The sequence below is a fragment of the Bufo gargarizans genome, chromosome 5 (assembly GCF_014858855.1).
Source record: "Bufo gargarizans isolate SCDJY-AF-19 chromosome 5, ASM1485885v1, whole genome shotgun sequence".
NCBI lineage: Eukaryota > Metazoa > Chordata > Amphibia > Anura > Bufonidae > Bufo > Bufo gargarizans.
The window spans coordinates 23,827,921-23,850,558 of NC_058084.1; the positions used below are offsets into that span (position 1 = coordinate 23,827,921).

At 49.0% G+C, this 22,638-nt stretch overlaps 1 protein-coding gene across 3 annotated transcripts in view; it reads left to right on the top strand.

The window, feature by feature from the left end:
* Positions 1 to 22,638, top strand: part of LOC122939424 (cytochrome P450 2C29-like) — a 298,684-nt gene that overhangs the window by 123,859 nt on the left and 152,187 nt on the right. For all 3 annotated transcript variants that reach the window (XM_044295488.1, XM_044295489.1, XM_044295490.1), the window contains one exon: positions 3,887 to 4,049. In XM_044295488.1, the coding sequence (XP_044151423.1) occupies positions 3,887 to 4,049 (163 nt within the window). The remainder of the gene's footprint in view (positions 1 to 3,886; positions 4,050 to 22,638) is intronic.

The window sequence follows — 22,638 nt, forward strand, 5'->3', positions numbered from 1 at the left end:
TTGGCGTGCACCTTGCCGCACAGTGAGAATTGCTAGGAGTGGCTCACCTTCTCCACCACGTTACAGAACACGACAGGGATTTTTTTTGTAATGGAGGCTAGGTGCAGTATCTTCCAGCAAGGCTGAGTGCATTCCATCAGCTTTCTAAAGGTATCAGAATCCACTAGGTGGTATGGCAGTGACTGCACAGCCAGCAACTTGTGCTGGTGAGAGTTAAGCTTAAACACTAGTGGGTTGTTGGCCATATAGAGTTATTTCTCGGCCACAAATTCCATTATCAGTAATCAGGAAATAGGTCAGGACAGGTGGCACAGGGTCAGTCCTGTAAACTAGCAGAGGTCAGGCATGGAAAACAAAATTAAACAGCACATCTTTGCAGGACTAAATAAACTAGGATTGCATAGGTCAGTCACCTTCACATAGGCCAGACTATATGCCTCATCCACTGCTGGCATTGGGGATAGATTAGCCAGTTTAAACTGTATGTTGGCCCCTTAAAGGGAACCTGTCACCTGGATTTTGTGTATGGAGCTGAGGACATGGGTTGCTAGATCGCTGCTAGCACATCCACAATATCCAGTCCTCATAGCTCTGTGTGCTTTTATTGTGTATTTTTTTTTATACATATGCAAATTAACCTGAGATGAGTCCTGTACGTGAGATGAGTCAGGGACAGGACTCATCTCAGGTTAATTTACATATGCATCAAATCGTTTAGTTTTTTTACACAAAAAAAGCACACAGAGCTATGGGGACTGAGTATTGTGGATGTGCTAGCAGCCCATGTCCCCAGCTCTATACACATAATCCTGGTGACAGGTTCCCTTTAAAATCCAGCTCCTAAGGAAGTGAAGGAAGAAAGCCGGGAAAGCTGTGAGCAACCTGCAGTGTTGAGCATCGAGGAGGGTGAGTAGTCATGCCAGCAAGGAGAGGGGAGATGCTAGTAAGCACAGGCTGCCGCTATCTCAGTATGAACAATACACTTGTGTGTGTAGCCAGTTATTTAGTGTAAAGGAACACTTTGAAAATAATCTGTAAAAAGCGCTATACGGGGCGTTCAGGAATAAACATGTAATTCTTGTCATTTTGCACAACAATAATCATTTTAGTACTCACTATCCATTAAAGGGATTATCCAAGAGTAAGACAGACCTGCCGGAGTGGCCAACCTGCTCTGGAGATCACACTTACCTAGTCCTAACTGATGGGTTTGGTGTACAACACTCCTGAGCTGGCTCGTCCTCTCCCTGACACACTGAGATCAACATCTGGCAATGGGAGGACATGTGACCACTGTAGCCAATCACAGGCCACCGCAGTGACCTGTTTATCCTTGCATTACGACTAGTGATAAGCGAATCAAACTGTCCAAATTTGATTAGCCTTGAAGCCGAATTTCCTTGTGCTTTATGGAAACATATTGATTTCCCCTGAAATGGGGTAAAAAAAAAAAATCCTACTCACCTCATCAGTTTAAGCGCAAAGAGCCAGCCATCACCGGCTTGATTGAAGATCCCACACAAAATATTGTGCGCAGTGACGTATGATTTCACTACGTCGGACGAGGTGATGACGTTATTACGTGCCATGCATCATTTCACACTGGATCTTCAATCAAGATGGCAGCGGGTTCTTCGCATTCCAATGGAAGAGGTAAGTATGATTTATATTTTTTTCATTATAGACCTTAATATTAATGTCAGATGCTGCTATCAGTGATGAATGCGGCATCTGAGGGGTAGAATGACGGGGAGCAGCACAACTGCCGTTTCCTGTCATTGCACCCACTATTTACAAAGAAATGCACTTTGTGTTGAATTACTTTGACGAAGTAGCCAAATCGAATTTTCAAGAACTTTGCTCATCTCTAATCACGACCACTATGTAGAGAAATCTGCAGCATAAATAGCGACATTTCGACCCCCAGGTATTTATCTGTATATGCTGGTAAACTACTGAATAAAACACCACTGATTGAATTGGATGAGTGCTGCAGACTTCTCTACATTGCTGTTCCTACTGGGATCCCGAGCCAGGACCCCTCACCGCGTGCACCGCATTGCCCTGGATGCATGCCAGGTGACTTTAACATTGAATATGGATTTATCCTACTAAGTGGCTTGGAGTGCTGCTTATATATATTTTTTATCTAATCACAACAACTAGTCATGTGACACAAGTTGAGCAGGTCACCACTGCGGCCTGCCATTGGCTGCTGTGGTCCCATGTCCTCCTATTGACGGATGTTGATCTCAGTGTGGTAAGGAGAGGAAGAACCGGCCCAGAAGCATCAAATACCAAGCTCATTGGTGGGGACCAGGTAAGTATGATCTCCACCCTGGTTTGGCCACCCTGACAGATCTGTCTTACTTTAGGATTACCCTTTTAAGAAAATAATTGGAAAGGTATAAGCTAAGCCATTTAAAATTCACTGCATATCGCAGACTATGTGTAATGACCCGGAGTGCCATTTCTACTTCTTTCGACACCTTGTTACCATTTCCTATGTGCTAATACATAATATCTAATCTATTTCATGCCATCGCTTAATAACTTGCATATGTATTCCCTAAACTGTTATGTTCCAGTGTAATAACCTGGTCCACCAGCAGATGGCAGCAGCAACATTGGCAGTATTAGATTCCCTGGAGAGGAACCTTTTATTTCCTTCCAGCCCTCTGTAGCTAGAGGGAGGAGTTTAGTTAGTTGGTTAGAAAGGAGTTATAGTCCACCGTCCTTAGGGAGAGGTTGTGTGCTGGTTAACAGGGCACAGCCTGCTCTGCTAGGCCCAGAGGCCCTGCCTCTGAAGTCTACATGGTTGCTTGTCCCCTCCTGGGCTTGCATTGCCTCCTTCCAAGCTGAGACGAAGCTTGAGGTACTCTAAAGCCAGGACAAGAAGTTCCTAGGATTATAAGTAAGAGACAGACTACAGACTATAGCTAACTTAAGTTCCAGCAGAAGAGGAAGAGTTTCCTAAGTATCCAGCCAAGCATAGCAGAGCTGAGAGCGCTACTGCATAGCAGAGCTGGGATTGTTGCAGAAAAGTATTTGCCTGCCAAAGTCCAGCTACTACCTGCTGATGACCAAGATATTGTTTGGAAGCTGTTTGGATTACCAATTTATGCTAAGTAAAAGCAACTGTTCAATGTTACTACAAAGTCTGGCCTCCATTTATTCCACTTGTTCATCATCCAAGTTCACCTACCCCTTTTGCACTGCTTCGTACCACATCACGTCTGGGATCCACGGATATCCAAGTAGGAACACCGTGGCATGTGTATATAACATCTACAGAGACTGTAGGCCACCCTGCAACACTCTGGCAATCCTACCTCAGGTTATCAACATTACCATCTACAAAGGGAGCCTTGTGCTTCCGCTGCTTAACCGCAGCTGGCGTCACGTTTGTTTGCTCTATAAGAAGGACATATTTTGTAGAAACCTCCCAAGGGGCAAGGGATACCCCAGGCCTGGCCCTTAGTAGGACATTGCATATGCCTGTGCTGGTGATTCTCTTCTGATGTCCTCTTCATGTGGGACAAGTAATGTTCCGGGAGGTGTATAATCCAATGGAAGTGGACCACTTATTTCTGCTAGTTCTGAATAAGTTACAGTGATGTCACCGCAGTCAGTATAGATATTGATGAAGAGGTCCTACCTATTTCCTATTTTATCTACCTTGGATGGGTGAAGTAGCTCATTCTCAGTGGCATTTTCCTCATTTATAAAAATAGATAGGCACTCAACCTATTTTTATAATACTATTTTTTATAGTGACTAGGAGCGTTGTCACGATAAGAGCACCATATCCCTCTCAATAGAGAGTAGAGACACCTTTTTTAAAACATAATAATATTTTTCCTCATTTATGTGTTTCCTCCATCAGCTCAGCCAGGAATACGGCACAGTTTTCACCATCTGGAGAATGTCAGAACCTGTGATCATTCTGTATGGTTATGAGGCGGTGAAAGAAGCCCTTGTAGATTATGACGATTTTTTCTGTGGACGACCAAATATCCCAGCCATGCACGCCTTCAGCAAGGGATACGGTGAGATTAGCACAATATCTGTTTATGTTCATTGGAGTTACTCAGTTTCAAAAAAGCCACAAGTCTATTGTCAGGACCGTTCTTCAATGAGCTCCGATGAGCACTCCTGGACTAAAACGTAAGTTAATTACAACGACCTGAGAAGGAAGGAAACATAATCTGTAGACAGTTTTAAACTACGGTAGTTCTGAAGTCTATTGTAAAGTCACAAGAATATCTGTGCAGTTCTTATCATCGTACATCCAACTGTTATTGTGTCAAAAGAAGTATAGAACTTGGAAGAAATAGGTACCTAACTGGCCATAGTGCCAGGACATCTGAAACGGATGGGTCATTTTTTTTAACAGATTTCCTTAGATATAGATAATAACAGAAGTGATGAAAAAATTAAATTAAAATGAAGTGGCTGCTTAGTTGAAGCTTGGCATCGCTGTCCTTCCAGGAGGATGGGAGTAGTTTATGTGCACTTACTTCTTCCAGGGTAATGACTTCCTTCATGCTAATACAGGATTAATTTACAAACAACTCAATATCTGCATTAGGGATTGGAGTTCCAATCATATTCTCAAACAACTGCACTTCAGTTTTTTTTTCAATTGCAAACAATTATGAAGAACATCTGAGTTATCAAAACTGAAAACATTTTGGTGACATCAGTCCTACTCATTCCATTCATCTGCCCTATTTTGGACCGCTGGGTTCAGAACAGTCCACTGTTTGACAGCGCTAGCAGTGCTACTTTATACATTGCCAACCTGGCAGCTAAGAGATGTTTCATTCAGGCCCACACGAGTGCTTCCAAGCCTTCATGTGGGACTTGGATTGTCAGTGGGTGGTCCAGGACTATGTCAGTCACCTTGTCTCTATATTCTGCTGCTACTACAGCCCACATGGTCCAGAAAGGCACTTAGTTGCTTTATCCAGCATTATTCTATAGAGGGATAGCAGAGGAGCAGATCATCAGCATACTACATAATACTGAGTCAGGGGCGTACTGGCCATAGACCTTACAGGGAATTTTCCCAGGGGGCCAATGTCCAATGGGGCCACCTGAACCTTCTTCATGGCCACTAGATAGATACATAACGATCTGATGCTCTCAGCATTAATTAATGTAGGAGCATCAGGTACCTTCCTGAATTCAACTGCATTGCTGGGGTGGCTGTATTTTGGGCTACGCTGTGGTATTTGCTTCTGCTGGGGTGGTATTTTGTGCAGAAATATGGCATTGCTGCCCCTGCCTACTTCTGTTGTCCCTGCCTATACATGTTGTACCGCCTTCTGTCAATTTGGACCGCCCAACAACATGGGGCCGCGTTTAGTTCTTTCCAGGGCCAATTTAAGTTCCCACTCCGGCCCTGTACTAAGTATATATTATATATCAACTTTACCATATATATAGATACCAGAAATGTATATTTATGTATAAAAAATAAATTGACAAGTAAAAAATAAAAAAATAAAACTCTCTTTCTTTTTTATCGGGGTGACACATAGTTAAAGGAGGAGCAGTCTCTGTGGGAGGCTCACTCTGTGTCTTTTAACTTCCCTCCTTTCTTTCTGCCTCCCCTTGATGTCACCTGAGTCTATAACGTCAACCAGGCTGCGTGGTGGCCACTGAGAACGGTTCATTGATCATAGATGAACCCTCAACATGTAACAGCAAAGATTGGCGCAGAGAGGACAATCCAGGCTTAAAGGGCTCATTTCACACGAAAGGTTTCTGTCATATTTACACATTTGATATTTTATGAACGCCTCAAAACTCACCAAAATTCCAGATTTACAACCAAATTAGCAAATTAGAATTTAGAGTTTATAAGTTGTGTATGAGGAAGGAGTCGTAGTCCACTCCGAAATGTGTATGGTAACTAGAAATCCCATGAAATAAAGTGCGGAACCGGAGGATTAAAAGCACTTAAAGTCAAGGGAGAGGGATCTGTGAATTTTTTTGTTTTCAAAAAAGCTGGACACCTGTATTCCTTTGGTGAGATCTTTCCTGGTGGGATCTAACCCTGCGTGAAATAAACCAACAGCGCAGAAAGAAAAAATATATTATCAGGTAATCACCAAGACAGTACAGCTATATACAACCACCGAAGATCCCGAATCCTGCAGAGAAGATCTTCACAAGCCCTGTGGAAACCGAACCGCAACTACACCGCAGCCTACAAGTAACTCCATTACCACGAGTGATGCAGCAAAAACCGGCACTACTCCATCAAAAAAGTGAGTAAGACAGCTCCGGTTTATTTTCTTATATAGGCAGCGATATTTAGCGGTATCGTACTGAATATATGAAGTGGCGATTAATTTGTAAAGATACAAGTGACTATCTAAGTCTACTTTCACACTAGCGTTCGGGGCTCCGCTTGTGAGTTCCGTTTGAAGGCTCTCACAAGTGGCCCCGAACGGATCCGTGCGGCCCCAAAGCATTCTGAGTGGATGCGGATCCGCTCAGAATGCATCAGTCTGGCGGTGTTCAGCCTCCGCTCCGCTCAGCAAGCGGACACCTGAACGCAGCTTGCAGCCTGGCCGTGCGGAGGCAAACGGATCCGTCCAGACTTACAATGTAAGTCAATGGGGACGGATCCGTTTGAAGTTGACACAGTATGGCTCAATTTTCAAACGGATCCGTCCCCCATTGACTTTCAATGTAAAGTCAAAACGGATACGTTTGCACTATCATGAACAAAAAAAAAATAAATTTTTTTTTTTTTCATGGTAATGCAAACGGATCCGTTCTGAACGGATCTAAGCATTTGCATTATAGGTGCGGATCCGTCTGTGCAGATACCAGACGGATACGCTCCGAACGCAAGTGTGAAAGTAGCCTTAAAGACTGTATCTAAATACTAGACCAACCTTCATTATTTAAGCACCATCTATCGGGACATTGACTGGGTTACCGTATTTTTCGCCGTATAAGACGCACCGGCGTATAAGACGCACCTAGGTTTTTGGGGAGGAAAATAAGAAAAAAAATATTTTTAACCAAAAGGTGTGCTGTGGGTTTGGAACTAGGTGGTCTGTGGATGGCACTATTACTGGGGATCTGTGGATGACGGACACTGTTATGGGGGGATCTGTGGATGACGGACACTGTTATGGGGGAACTGTGGATGACGGACACTGTTATGGGGGGATCTGTGGATGACGGACACTGTTATGGGGGGATCTGTGGATGACGGACACTGTTATGGGGGGATCTGTAGATGACGGACACTGTTATGGGGGGATCTGTGGATGAATGACACTGTTATGGGGGGATCTGTGGATGACGGACACTGTTATGGGGGGATCTGTGGATGACGGACACTGTTATGGGGGGATCTGTGGATGACGGACACTGTTATGGGGGGATCTGTGGATGACGGACACTGTTATGGGGGAACTGTGGATGACAGACACTGTTATGGGGGGATCTGTGGCTGGCACTGTTACAGGGGGATCTGTGGATGGCACTGTTATACATGTGTCATCCACAGACCCCCCCAGCCCATAACTGTGCCATCCACAGATCCCCCGCCGCTCCAGTATACTAATATAATATGTCTTATTCAATTAATAGTTATTAAATATGCCTCTTTATTCCTAATAGTACCTTAAATCCTAAGCGCTTCAGTACAATGCCGGCAGGCCGGGCAGCCGGCGCGGCGCGTCACTCACTGACGTCACTTGCCTGCGCCGCCTGCTTCATTCATAAAGTAGGCGGCGCAGGCACGTGACATCAGGGAGTTACGCTGCCGCCCGCCCGGCCTGCATTGTACGGATGCGCTTAGGATTTAAGGTACTATTAGGCATAAAGGGGCATATTTAATAACCATTCATTGAATATGACATATTTTATTAGTACACCGGAGCGGCAGGGCGGGCCTTTAGTACAGTGACTGCACCGCCCCGCCGCTATTGCCGGCCCCAGCTCCTCCTCCCAGTCCCTCCCCGAGTCCCCGCTTGCTTTACATCGCTGCCAGCGATGTAAAACTGACTGCATTCGCCGTATAAGACGCAGGGGCATTTTCCCCCCATTTTGGGGGAAGAAAAAGTGCGTCTTATACGGCGAAAAATACGGTAATTAACCCATTGTAGAGACAATATCTCTATCACATACAGACCGTGAAGCTCTGGCCAAAATACAGAGAATTACTAAATTTCAATACTGTATTCAAGTCTTTTATGCTTTTTATGAGTTTTTATAAAGTCTTAGTTTTAGTTATACAATTTAGTATGTTTTAAATAAGTACTGTATATCACAACATTTAAATAAATATATAGTTTTATTAACCCTCCTTGTGGAACTAAGTGGTGGTGTGCTCTACTATCTTTTTATCTTTTGTTTCTAATAATTTTTAGAGGATTGGGTGAAACCTCCTCCTTGTAGAAGCACCCATACCATTCTTGATTAGTAGGTGAGCCCTCTCTAATATTTATCTTTAAGTTTATAAGTTCATTGGAGCCTTGCTGACACTCTTGTGTACCTGTTACAAATAATTCTCTTCTGGACACAGAACTACCGTATTTTCCAGCGTATAAGACGACTTTCTAACACTAGGAATTATTTTCAAAAGTCGGGGGTTGTCTTATACGCCGGGTATACTCAGATCCGATGGTATATTCTAACCCCCAGGTGTTCCCATGGTGACGGGGACGCTTGCCTGGGGGTTAGAATATACAGGGCCCCGCCGCTCACAGGAGTACATTTATAAACTGTAATCAGTAACTTTAACTTTAATCATCGCTCATCTGTTTACTTGGATACATTACTCTCAGCTCCGGCAACAGCAGGCAGTGCGGGCGGCGCTCACTCACTGACGTCACGTTCCTGCTCCTCCCACTAGGCGGCGCAGGCGTGTGATGTCAATGAGTGAGCGCCGCCTGCTGTTACCGGAGCTGAGAGTAAGATAACCTAGTAAACAGATGAGCGAGGATTAAAGTTAAAGTTACCGATTACAGTTTATAAATGTACCTCTGTGAGCGTCAGGGAGGGGGATGTGTGGATGGCACTGTTTAGGGGAGGGGGATCTGTGGAGGACACTGTCATGGGGTAGATCTGTGGATGACACATATAGCATAAGATGCTATATAGTGTCATCCATAGATCCCCCCCATAGCAGTGTCATCCATAGTCCCCCCCCCCCATAGCAGTGTCATCCACAGATCCCCCTCCCCATAACAATGCCACCACAGATCCCAGTCAGTTCCCTGGACTGGAGAAGATCGTCTTGAAGACAAGGAGGGCTGGGCTTTCAGGGATAGTCTTATACGGCGAGTATAGTCCAAAACCATTATTTTAAATGGAAAAGTTGGGGGTCGTTTTATACGCCCGGTCATCTCATACGCCGAAAAATACGGTATGCAAACTCCCCTCTGCCCTTTTTTTGTTCTCTTATCTGTACAACTAAGACAAGTTAAAGCCTATATTTTTCTTTCTGCACAACCCTGGTGTCGTGAGATCACAAAAAGCAGGCAGCTGGTAGTGCTTTTATAGGTGCATGGATAAGTGCATATGGAGATCGAAATACGAGTAATATACTCCTGATTGTGTGTGAATGCTGTAGTAATAGTGGCAGTGATAAGTGATACACAGGACTGTGTGACTTGGAGCTAGGAATATACAGTTATGACCTGGGCCCAGGTCTAAGTGTTCCCAAAATAGGGATACATCTCCGCTCTGTGAATCTAAACTGCACACTTAGAGCTACAATCGCCCACCCTCCTCCTCCACCATCTCTTCTTTTTCCCCTCATTCTTACTTTGTTGAGGGAAGAAGTATCAAATAGCAACCTAGTGTATCCAGCACGATCACCTGATAGTTTTAAGTGTGTGGGGATTTGGTTCATCTGTAACCATGTTTGAAATGATCTAATAAAGTTATATCTTTTACATTTCAATAAGTGGCACCCCTACAGGGATTTTCGGTCTTGCAACCGGTTGTTATTTTGAGGTTTGCCTCCCGAGGGTCTCTACTAGGGCCCATCCAGTAGCATACATGAGATCACAAACACACAACACAACTGCACATGAGGGCTCTCTGGCATTCACTACAATTGTGACTCTGGATGTGACTGTAAGAGGACCTTCACTTCCACACTCACCTATGCACTAGTCTACTAAGAAGTTAAGAGACCCCCCCAAAAAAAAACACGTTCACTCATCCACACACAATGCTGCCACCGTCTGCCAATAGCACAGTGGAGGGAACGCCTCGGTTACACAGCACTCACAGGAACACACTGCATTGTAGCATACAAGAGCAAAGTGGTACTGCAATGAGCATGGGGACATTTAGTTTAGAGCAGCCAGGAACAATGTCTTACATTCTAAGATTTAATATACTAAAAAGTAAAGTGCTACAAGGTTTCAAAAAGGGGACAAAATGAGATACAGGCAAGCAAACAGTAGATAAATAAAATGGTGATAAAAATATGAATCACAATTCAATTAGATCAGTGAGAGATCCACACAGGGAGGACAGCAGAAAGTTGTCCTACAGCTAGGCCTACCTCTGGATTCAGATTTTTAAAAGGTCCAGGCCCAGCTCACTTAGACCTTCCCCGAGTCATGTGATAGGAGGCTGGGTAATCATATGCACAAACATCACTGGCTATATGACAATTTTAGATTGTGCCATCACTTTTGATGGATGTCTCCTAGACAGGTGATATGACCCGCGGATTTCTCATCATGAGCTTACGAATCTGGGCCGGGGACAACAAACATGCTGAATAAATATGTAGAGTTGGAACCAATATTTGATTCTTAGGTCCCCCAAGGCCAGAACTTAGGCTACTTTTGCACTGACGTTTTTGGCTTTCTGTTTGTGAGATCCATTCAGGGCTCAGCCGCCCAAAATGGATCAGTTTTGCCTTAATGCATGACTTAAAGGGATGTAAGAACTATTACGGGCTAACCGTCACTAAAACCTGTCCCTAAACCCCCAGACCCACAAATGACACGGAGACCTTCTGTGGTAAAACGGGCCGTGGCCTAACTTTATTAACCCAACATGTTCACATGTTTCTTTTAATCAAACAATTATGCATTTCCATAATAACATATATATAACATATATATATCTACCCAACATAACATGACCACGGCCAACCAACCCGACACTGCAACCCCTTGCATTGTAGAAGGACCCCGGAAGGCAACCAATCAAGCTGTACTCTTACTCATCACTTTTACTGGTATCACCACATTACCCCTGGCCGCGCTCACCGACCCAAGGGCACCATTTCTTAGTTCCAGTAAATAACCCTGTAGGCCCAGTTTGCCAAACAGGGGCCCCAGCGTACAGCTTAAAAAACACATGCGTTGCACATTTTCACATGCAGTGCACCATTTTCACCCTTGAATTACCTTCCAGGATCCTTCCCCCTGCCTGCCCCTCGAGACAACCACGAACCTCTAAACAAAAAAGGGGAGGGTGGGCGGGAACTTCCCTCAGGCTACTGACTGGTCAGATGGACCTCCCACTAAAACCCTGCATCTTATACTGCCCGGGAAAATGCCCCAGACACACACCCCCTGCCCTGAACCTGACCTCCCCAGACACACAGAATACTTAACCCTTTTATGCCCTTTTGTCTTCCCCCCAAGTCAAGCCGCACTTCACTACGGCTGCGCCCCGCTCCGTTGCTTCTTCTGACTTAAAGGGATGTAAGAACTATTACGGGCTAACCGTCACTAAAACCTGTCCCTAAACCCCCAGACCCACAAATGACACGGAGACCTTCTGTGGTAAAACGGGCCGTGGCCTAACTTTATTAACCCAACATGTTCACATGTTTCTTTTAATCAAACAATTATGCATTTCCATAATAACATATATATAACATATATATATCTACCCAACATAACATGACCACGGCCAACCAACCCGACACTGCAACCCCTTGCATTGTAGAAGGACCCCGGAAGGCAACCAATCAAGCTGTACTCTTACTCATCACTTTTACTGGTATCACCACATTACCCCTGGCCGCGCTCACCGACCCAAGGGCACCATTTCTTAGTTCCAGTAAATAACCCTGTAGGCCCAGTTTGCCAAACAGGGGCCCCAGCGTACAGCTTAAAAAACACATGCGTTGCACATTTTCACATGCAGTGCACCATTTTCACCCTTGAATTACCTTCCAGGATCCTTCCCCCTGCCTGCCACAGATGACCAGAGGTGACACCTCACCTATGGGCGTCTCGCCAAACTCTCAGGGCTGTCTCCAAACCCTCCTGAACACCCAATGCCCACAAATCAGCCCCCACATCATTGAGGTGAACACCATCAGACCGCAGGAACTGAGGCGAAGCCGCCTCCAGATCTCGATGACGCACCACAAAACCACCCAAGCGCTTCACAAAACGCCCCACCTCCTTATTTAGCTTAGCGCGGGCCTTATTCACCCTATCCACAGACCTCGCAAGCCGCCAACTCCGTCTGGCCACCACATCGGACCACACCAGCAACAAACCCGGGAAATCAGACAATAACCGCAACAGGTCCAATTTAATATCGCAAATTACATCTCGCGAACACCGAACCCCTAAGTCGTTGCCACCAACATGCAGCACCAAAATGTCAGGAGGTCTATCCAACGCCACATTAGCCCGCAACTCGGGCAAAACCCGCCCCCACATCAGACCCCGCAAACCAATCCACCTAACCTGCAACACGGCCGGATCAAAACCCAACTGTCTTCCATTCCGCCGCACATCCGCCCGACAAGCCCCCCAATACACGTATGAATGACCGAATATCCAAGCCAGACAACCGTCAGACCCTATAAGAAAACAGAACAAAAGAAAAAACACATTAACAGACCCACTAAGACCCCATGCCACAATAACAACTTACACAAGATGAGGACGGATATAGGACCGGAAGCAAGACGACTCCCAGCGACCAATCCGCTTAATAGCATCCTCACCCAAACCCCACCTGGCAGCCTCTGTCGCAGCGCCAATGTGAAACGAATGGGCCGCATAATCCAGAGCCGGCAAACCCACCGCCGTCAAGCACTTCCTAAAAACCGCCACAAACTGAAACCTCGACAGCACCGACCCATCCTGGTGAACCAGCAGAGATCCCCCGACCTCCGGCCGCAACTGCAAAAATTCCTCCAAACAACGCACAGGGCAAAGCACCGACCCCATCAACGGGCGCAACCACACACGAACACCCTTACCCAGTTGATCAGTCTTAGACCGGCGTATCAAACAACACAAACCATCCTCACTCACGCACACATCCTCCCGCAGCAAACCTCCGCCCGAAGCCCTGCTGCGAGCCACCAATTCGGAGATCCGAAAGGCCCCAAAAAACGCCAGCGAAAAGGCAGCACGGAACAAGCAGACCTCAAAAACAGAACAACACACCAACGCAGCCCCATCCCACAACTTCCGCAGTACCTGAAATGAAACCGGGCGCCGCGTATCACGACGCACAGCCCCGCGGCGATAACCCTTTAACGCCTGCCGCACCAAGAAACTCCTGGACACATCCGGCAACCCCCGGAGTCGCAACCAAAACCCCACAGCCGCCACACGTTTTGACACTACCGAGAAAGACACCTGGGAAGAAAAAGACTCACCCAACCAATAAACCAACAACGTCTGAAAATCACCACACAAATCACTCCCACCAACCTGATCCAGCAACCGCTCCCACAAGACCCATACCGCCGAATAAGCAGACCACGTGCTGGCACTCACAGACCGCTGGATCAATCCCGAGGACAACCCAAGGCCACGCGCCAGAGCCACTGGGGACAAGGCAACCCACGAACCTCCGCTCCCGGAACCAGCTGCCGAAAACGATCCCACTGGAAACGAGAAAGGGAGTCCGCAATTGAATTATCCACCCCCGGCACATGAACCGCCACAAAACAAGCATTCAACTCCAAACCCCTAAGCACAAAATGCCGCAGCAACCGCAAAACTGGGGGAGAACTAGCCGTCTGTTTGTTGATCACCTGAACCACACCCAAGTTATCGCAATAAAACCTCACCCGCTTATTACGCAACACATCACCCCACAACTCAGTCGCCAAAACAATAGGGAACAACTCCAACAATACCAAGTTACCCAACCAACCGGCCGACCCCCACTCCTCCGGCCAAGACCCAGCACTCCACTGCCCTTGACAAAAGACCCCATAACCGCAGGAACCCGACGCATCCGACCAAAGCTCCAAATCCACACTAGTAACCGGTTCCTCCATCCACACCGATTTACCGTTAAAACCAGTAAGAAAACCCCTCCAAACAGCCAAGTCCGCACGGACTTCAGCCGTCAACCGAACATAGTGAGTCGGAACTGTGACACCCGCCGTCGCCATAGCCAGACGCCGACAAAAAACCCGCCCCATGGGCAATATGCGGCAGGCAAAATTCAACTTGCCCAAAACAGATTGCACCCGCTGAAGCTGCACCTTCTTCAACTGCCCCAACAAAGCCACCTCAGTACGCAAATCCTCCACCTTGTCAGCAGGAAGCCGACACTCCATTGCCATGCTATCAATCTCAATGCCCAAAAATCGAATCAACGTGGAAGGGCCCTCCGTCTTTTCAGGGGCCAAGGGAACCCCGAACCGAGCCGCAACCCGCTCCATAGTCCGTAACAAAACAGAACAAACCCGCGACCCCCCTGGACCCAAAAACAAAAAATCGTCCAGGTAGTGCAACACCGAATTCCACCCCGCCTCCTGCTTCACCACCCATTCCAAAAAGGTGCTAAACGTCTCAAACAACGAACAAGAAATGGAGCAACCCATTGGCAAACAACAATCAACATAAAAACGATCTTCCCACTTAAAACCAAGCAAATGAAAACTGTCCGGGTGAATGGGAAGCAAACGGAAAGCCGCTTCGATATCCGTCTTGGCCATCAAAGCCCCTTGCCCCATCAAACGCACCCACCGAACTGCCGCATCAAAAGAAGTATAAGAAACCGAACATAAGCCCTCATCAATGCCGTCATTCACCGACCCCCCATGCGGATAAGAGAGGTGATGAATAAGCCTGAATTTATTGGGCTCCTTTTTAGGAACAAGCCCCAAAGGAGACACCCATAAACCCGGCAAAGGACACTCAACAAAAGGCCCAACAACACGGCCCGCTGCCACCTCCTTAGCGATCCTCTCACTAACCACAGCCGGACATCGCAAGGCCGACCTCAAATTACGGGATGCCACCACAGGCCCCACCGCAGTGCATGGGATCCTGAACCCATCCGTAAAACCGGAGAACAGCAAGGCCGCCGCCTCCCTATCCGGGTACTCACTTAGAAAGGGGGCCATCTCGCCCACCTTCACCGGCGTCACCCCTCTTCTGCCCAGTCTCAGAACTCTTCCCTCTACCACGTTTAAAACATCGCGACAAACTGTGGGCGCCGCCGCAGCCCGAGCACTCGTGCTTATACCGGCAGTCCGTGAAGAACTTGCAGTGTCCCTCATTATATTGCCAGCAACAACCCCTCCTACTGCCACCCTGGGAGTCCGAGGCCGAGGAGCCCCCGGCCGCTCCCCGAAAGGGCTGCTGCCCCACCTTTGGCGCCGACATCAGCCGCATCCACAGACTAATGTCCTTGTGATCCCACCGAATGTTAGGCCGGACCGCCTTCCTCTGCCTAAATTGCTCATCATAGCGGAGCCACGCCGACCCGCCATAAACCCTGTACGCCTCCCCAATCGCGTCCATGTAGCAAAACAGGGCCGAACAATGCTCCGGCGCCTTCTCCCCAACAACACCCGCCAAAATAGCAAACGCCTGCAACCAGTTCATAAAAGTACGAGGAATCAACCTGTATCGCCGCTTCTCCTCGTCCTCCTTCTTGCTCTCATCCACTCTACCCCTATCCAGATTAAACTTCTCCAAAGGCAGCAAGGAAAAAATCTCCACATACTCGCCCCTCCAGATTTTCTCCCTCACCTCCATTTTTAAATGGGCCCCCAAAGGCCCCTCAAAACAGACATAAATCTCCCCTCTCGCCGAATCCGCCAGCCTCACATCCTCACCGACCGCCCCCTTATCAACGCCCGCTGCGCCACCACCAACCGCCCCTGTGGGCACTGCTACCGCCACACCCGGCAAACCCAATCCCCCCGCCGCCTGCGGCGAACAAGGCGCAGAAACCGAGGGCGACCAGACCGCCGCCGGGGACGCCCCAGTCCCAGAACCCGCCCCCGCCAATAAGGACAATATACTCGCCAGCATTTCCCTAGCAAAAGTCTGAGACCCCAAACCCGGCAAACAAACCCCACCCCCCACCCCCGGAACACATAAAGCCCCAGTCGTCTCCATACCTGGCCGTCCCTGGGCGGTCCGCCCAGCAGCCGCAGATCCACCGGAAGCCGCCCTCGACGATCCAGCCGAAGATGAAGCCGGCTCCACCGCCGGCCGCGGGCACCCGTCATCCTCAAGTCCAGAACCCGGATCCACTTCACCCTCTTCCAGGGCCAGCTCCACAGGCACCTCATCAGCAGTCCCGGGAAAAACACAGGACGAGTGCGCCACCTGGTGGCACTGCTCCTGTACCACCAGGCCAGAGGAAAGAGAAGAACTCCCAGCTCCAGCCGGAGTGCAGTACCGCATCTCACCAGCAGGGGCGCAGGAGGACACACCAGGCCCGGAGCCAGCGCAGACACTGCTCCGCACAGCCACAGCCGCCCGCCGCCCGGATCGTCCACCAGCTGCACCAGCAACCCTGCGCCGCTCCTCCACACGCCGGACATCACGATCCTGGAGCCGCCGGCCTGTACCACCAGGCCGCGGCCGCACCGCCGCCGCTCCAACAGCAACAGGAAGAAGGCCCGCACCGCACGCACCTGCAGCCGGACGCCCCACGACTCCTCTGGCTCCACATCGCGGACAGGTAGGACGCGCCGGGCTCGCTCGCCCCGCGGGACATCTCGGGGGGAGGACGCCGCACCAACAGAAGCACCCCCTCGCCGATGCCGGGAAACAGGCCGGGCTTGGGACCCGCCTTCTCCCGCAGGCCCGCCGCGCCGTGCAAGATTCCTCCCGCTGCGGCGGGGTGAGGCAGGCAGCGCCTGCACCGCCGACCGCAGCGGAGGGTCCCCGGAGGGGCTCCTTAGGCGCCGACGAGCCCTGGGGGTAACATCAGGGCTCCAACGTTCAGGTGGGGCAGACCTGCGAGCCCGAGGCCGCGCAGGGGGATCCTCCGGGCTAGCGGCAGGGACCCCCAACGATCCCATAAGATTCTGCTGCAGCCACTCCATGCCCCGATGTTCAGCAGCAGCGCGAACCGCGGCCAGCATATCCTCCAGGGAGGCCATAACCTCACAATCCAGCGTCCACAAACCACAACCGCCAACTTCCCTCAGGCTACTGACTGGTCAGATGGACCTCCCACTAAAACCCTGCATCTTATACTGCCCGGGAAAATGCCCCAGACACACACCCCCTGCCCTGAACCTGACCTCCCCAGACACACAGAATACTTAACCCTTTTATGCCCTTTTGTCTTCCCCCCAAGTCAAGCCGCACTTCACTACGGCTGCGCCCCGCTCCGTTGCTTCTTCTTCTGAATGGAAAAGGATCCGCTCAGAATGCCTCAGTTTGCCTCCGTTCAGTCTCCATTCCGCTCTGGAGGCCGCCTGCAGCGTTTTGCTGTTCGCTTGATGAAATTGAGACAACCTGATCCATCCTGGCACACAATGTACGTCAATGAGAATGGATCCGTTTTCTCTGGCACAATAGAAAACGGATTCGTCCTCCGTCGACTTTCAATGGTCTTCAAGACGGTTCCGTCTTGGCTATGTTACAGAAAATACAAACTGATCCGTTCTGAACGGATGCAGACGGTTGTATTATGTGAATGGATCCATCTGTGCAGATCCATGATGCATCTGCACCAAACGCGAGTGAGAAAGCAGCCTTATGGGTCTTACGACCAGAGAAGCGCCCGAGTCTCTGAATATTTTGGTGGATTATTCACAACATGAATTCTGGCTGTAAGTTTTCAAATATTAAGCATTCGCAGATGGGGTGCACTGGGGTATACAGTAAATCAATTGAGGAGTACTTGCATAAGAAGAGGGTTGATTATCATCAGGTCATCATCACTGTGACACAGTCCATACATCATCAAGCTCATCTTTACATGATCTGTTCTCAGGACTCTGTTTTTCCTCTTCTAGAGCCTTTCTCGTCATCAACGCTCTCAGATACCATACCTCTACTTTAGCTATAATAGGATCCTGAGATCCTTGTCCTTTGGTTTCTTGGCTCCCCATGGTTGGATATCCTATGTCCAACACATTTGAGTTTAACACTTGGTTTGCACCAAGTGAACCCTAAAAGTCCCGTGATTGTTCACAGGCATTTGTGTACACCTTGGTGTAACTTACTTATCAGTTAAAATAAGACCTTCCTGTTTGCTCACGGGCATGTACTCTACGTGGCTAAACTGCTAAAAAGCTGAACATGTGTCCAATATCATTGACGGATATGTTTTTTATATGATATGAAATAAAGAATTGAAAGTGCTGAAGCTCTATCATTAGAAGATACTAGAAGTCACAAAAGACAGGTTTTGTAGGAGATTCATTGAAAGACTAGGTGATATTAGTCCTATGGGCATTTGAGAGTGATGTTCCTCAAGGGTCTAGCTGGGCTTGAAGAGCCTGACAGGCAAAACCAAGGTGTAGACGTACTCGCCTGTGAGCAAAGAGGAAGGTCTTGTTTCACTTGATAAGCAAGACCAAAATGTAGACATATGCCTCAAGGTACTTTACCTAATCACATAAGCAAGATCCTTATATGATGTGTAGGTATACATTTTAATGGCTCTTGCGCACGACCGTATGTATTTTGCGATCCATAAGGTTATGACTAAGAACACACATGTGTTCGAAAGGCGTCAACCATGCTAGGATGAAGGTGTGTGTCCATGTGAGTTATATGCTACGAGAAGAAATAAAGTGCAACTGAGTTTTATTACAAGTGCTGGAACTTTTTTCTTCTATTTTCTACTGGGTCACTTTAGATCTGGGACGGTCACAAATTAGTGATGAGTAGAGTTGAGCGAACACCTGGATGTTCGGGTTCGAGAAGTTCGGCCGTACTTCCCGGAAATGTTCGGGTTCGGGATCCGAACCCGATCCGAACTTCGTCCCGAACCCCATTGAAGTCAATGGGGACCCAAACTTTTCGGCACTAAAAAGGCTGTAAAACAGCCCAGGAAATAGCTAGAGGGCTGCAAAAGGCAGCAACATGTAGGTAAATCCCATGCAAACAAATGTGGATAGGGAAATGAATAAAAATAAAAATAAAATAAATAAAAATTAACTAATATCAATTGGAAAGAGGTCCCATAGCAGAGAATCTGGCTTCACGTCGCCCACCACTGTAACAGTCCATTCTCAGATATTTAGGCCCAGCACCCAGGCAGAGGAGAGAGGTCCCGTAACAGACAATCTGGCTTCATGTCAGCAGAGAATCAGTCTGCATGTCATAGCAGAGAATCAGGCTTCACGTCAGCCACCACTGCAACAGTCCATTGGCATATATTTAGGCCTAGCACACAGGCAGAGGAGAGAGGTCCCGTAACAGAGAATCTGGTTTCATGTCAGCAGAGAATCAGTCTGCATGTCATAGCAGAGAATCAGGCTTCACGTAAGCCACCAATGCAACAGTCCATTGGCATATATTTAGGCCCAGCACCCAGACAGAGGAGAGGTTCATTCAACTTTGGGTAGCCTCGCAATATAATGGTAAAATGAAAATAAAAATAGGATTGAATGAGGAAGTGCCCTGGAGTACAATAATATATGGTTAAGGGGAGGTAGTTAATGTCTAATCTGCACAAGGGACGGACAGGTCCTGTGGGATCCATGCCTGGTTCATTTTTATGAACGTCAGCTTGTCCACATTGGCTGTAGACAGACGGCTGCATTTGTCTGTAATGACGCCCCCTGCCGTGCTGAATACACGTTCAGACAAACGCTGGCCGCCGGGCAGGCCAGCACCTCCAAGGCATAAAAGGCTAGCTCTGGCCACGTGGACAATTTAGAGACCCAGAAGTTGAATGGGGCCGAACCATCAGTCAGTAAGTGGAGGGGTGTGCACACGTACTGTTCCACCATGTTAGTGAAATGTTGCCTCCTGCTAACACGTTGCGTATCAGGTGGTGGTGCAGTTAGCTGTGGCGTGTTGACAAAACTTTTCCACATCTCTGCCATGCTAACCCTGCCCTCAGAGGAGTTGGCCGTGACACAGCTGCCTTGGAGACCTCTTGCTCCTCCTCTGCCTTAGCCTTGGGCTTCTACTTGTTCCCCTGTGACATTTGGGAATGCTCTCAGTAGCGCGTCTACCAAGGTGTGCTTGTACTCACGCATCTTCCTATCACGCTCCAGTGCAGGAAGTAAGGTGGGCACATTGTCTTTGTACCGTGGATCAAGCAGGGTGGCAACCCAGTAGTCCGCACACGTTAAAATGTGAGCAACTCTGCTGTCGTTGCGCAGGCACTGCAACATGTAGTCGCTCATGTGTGCCAGGCTGCCCAGGGGTAAGGACAAGCTGTCCTCTGTGGGGGGCGTATCGTCATCGTCCTGCGTTTCCCCCCAGCCATGCACCAGTGATGGGCCCAAGCTGCGTTGGGTGCCACCCCGCTGTGACCATGCTTCATCCTCATCCACCTCCTCCTCATCCTCGTCCTCATCGTCCTCCAGTAGTGGGCCCTGGCTGGCCACATTTGTACCTGGCCTCTGCTGTTGCAAAAAACCTCCCTCTGAGTCACTTTGAAGAGACTGGCCTGAAAGTGCTAAAAATGACCCCTCTTCCTCCTCCTCCTCCTCCTGGGCCACCTCCTCTTCCATCATCGCCCTAAGTGTTTTCTCAAGGAGACATAGAAGTGGTATTGTAACGCTGATAACGGCGTCATCGCCACTGGCCATGTTGGTGGAGTACTCGAAACAGCGCAACAGGGCACACAGGTCTCGCATGGAGGCCCAGTCATTGGTGGTGAAGTGGTGCTGTTCCGAAGTGTGACTGACCCGTGCATGCTGCAGCTGAAACTCCACTATGGCCTGCTGCTGCTCGCACAGTCTGTCCAGCATGTGCAAGGTAGAGTTCCACCTGGTGGGCAGGTCGCATATGAGGCGGTGAGCGGGAAGGCCGAAGTTACGCTGTAGCGCAGACAGGCGAGCAGCGGCAGGATGTGAACGCCGGAAGCGCGAACAGACGGCCCGCACTTTATGCAGCAGCTCTGACATGTTGGGGTAGTTGTGAATGAACTTCTGCACCACTAAATTCAGCACATGTGCCAAGCAAGGGATGTGCGTCAAACCGGCTAGTCCCAGAGCTGCAACGAGATTTCGACCATTATCGCACACCACCAGGCCGGGCTTGAGGCTCACCGGCAGCAACCACTCATCGGTCTGTTGTTCTATACCCCTCCACAACTCCTGTGCGGTGTGGGGCCTGTCCCCCAAACATATGAGTTTCAGAATGGCCTGCTGACGTTTACCCCGGGCTGTGCTGAAGTTGGTGGTGAAGGTGTGTGGCTGACTGGATGAGCAGGTGGAAGAAGAGGAGGAGGAAGCTGAGTAGGAGGAGGTGGCAACAGGAGGCAAAGAATGTTGCCCTGCGATCCTTGGCGGCGGAAGAACGTGCACCAAACAGCTCTCCGCCTGGGGCCCAGCCGCCACTACATTTACCCAGTGTGCAGTTAGGGAGATATAGCGTCCCTGGCCGTGCTTACCGGTCCACGTATCTGTGGTTAGGTGCACCTTGCCACAGATGGCGTTGCGCAGTGCACACTTGATTTTATACTTGGTTGTGCAGGGAAGGCACGGCTCTCTTGGAGAAGTAGTGCCGGCTGGGAACAACATACTGTGGGACAGCAAGCGACATGAGCTGTTTGAAGCTGTCTGTGTCCACCAGCCTAAATGACAGCATTTCATAGGCCAGTAGTTTAGAAATGCTGGCACTCAGGGCCAGGGATCGACTGTAGCTAGGTGGGAATTTACGCTTTCTCTCAAATGTTTGTGAGATGGAGAGCTGAACGCTGCCGTGTGACATGGTTGAGATGCTTGGTGACGGAGGTGGTGGTGGTGTTGGTGGTACATCCCCTGTTTGCTGGGCGGCAGGTGCCAACGTTCCTCCAGAGGCGGAGGAAGAGGCCGAGGCGGCAGCAGCAGAAGAGGCCGAGGCGGCAGCAGCAGAAGAGGAAGCAGGGGGAGCCTGAGTGACTACCTTGGTTTTAAGGTGGTTACTCCACTGCAGTTCATGCTTTGCATGCAGGTGCCTGGTCATGCAGGTTGTGCTCAGGTTCAGAACGTTAATGCCTCGCTTCAGGCTCTGATGGCACAGCGTGCAAACCACTCGGGTCTTGTCGTCAGCACATTGTTTGAAGAAGTGCCATGCCAGGGAACTCCTTGAAGCTGCCTTTGGGGTGCTCGGTCCCAGATGGCGGCGGTCAGTAGCAGGCGGAGTCTCTTGGCGGCGGGTGTTCTGCTTTTGCCCACTGCTCCCTCTTTTGCTACGCTGTTGGCTTGGTCTCACCACTGCCTCTTCCTCCGAACTGTGAAAGTCAGTGGCACGACCTTCATTCCATGTGGGGTCTAGG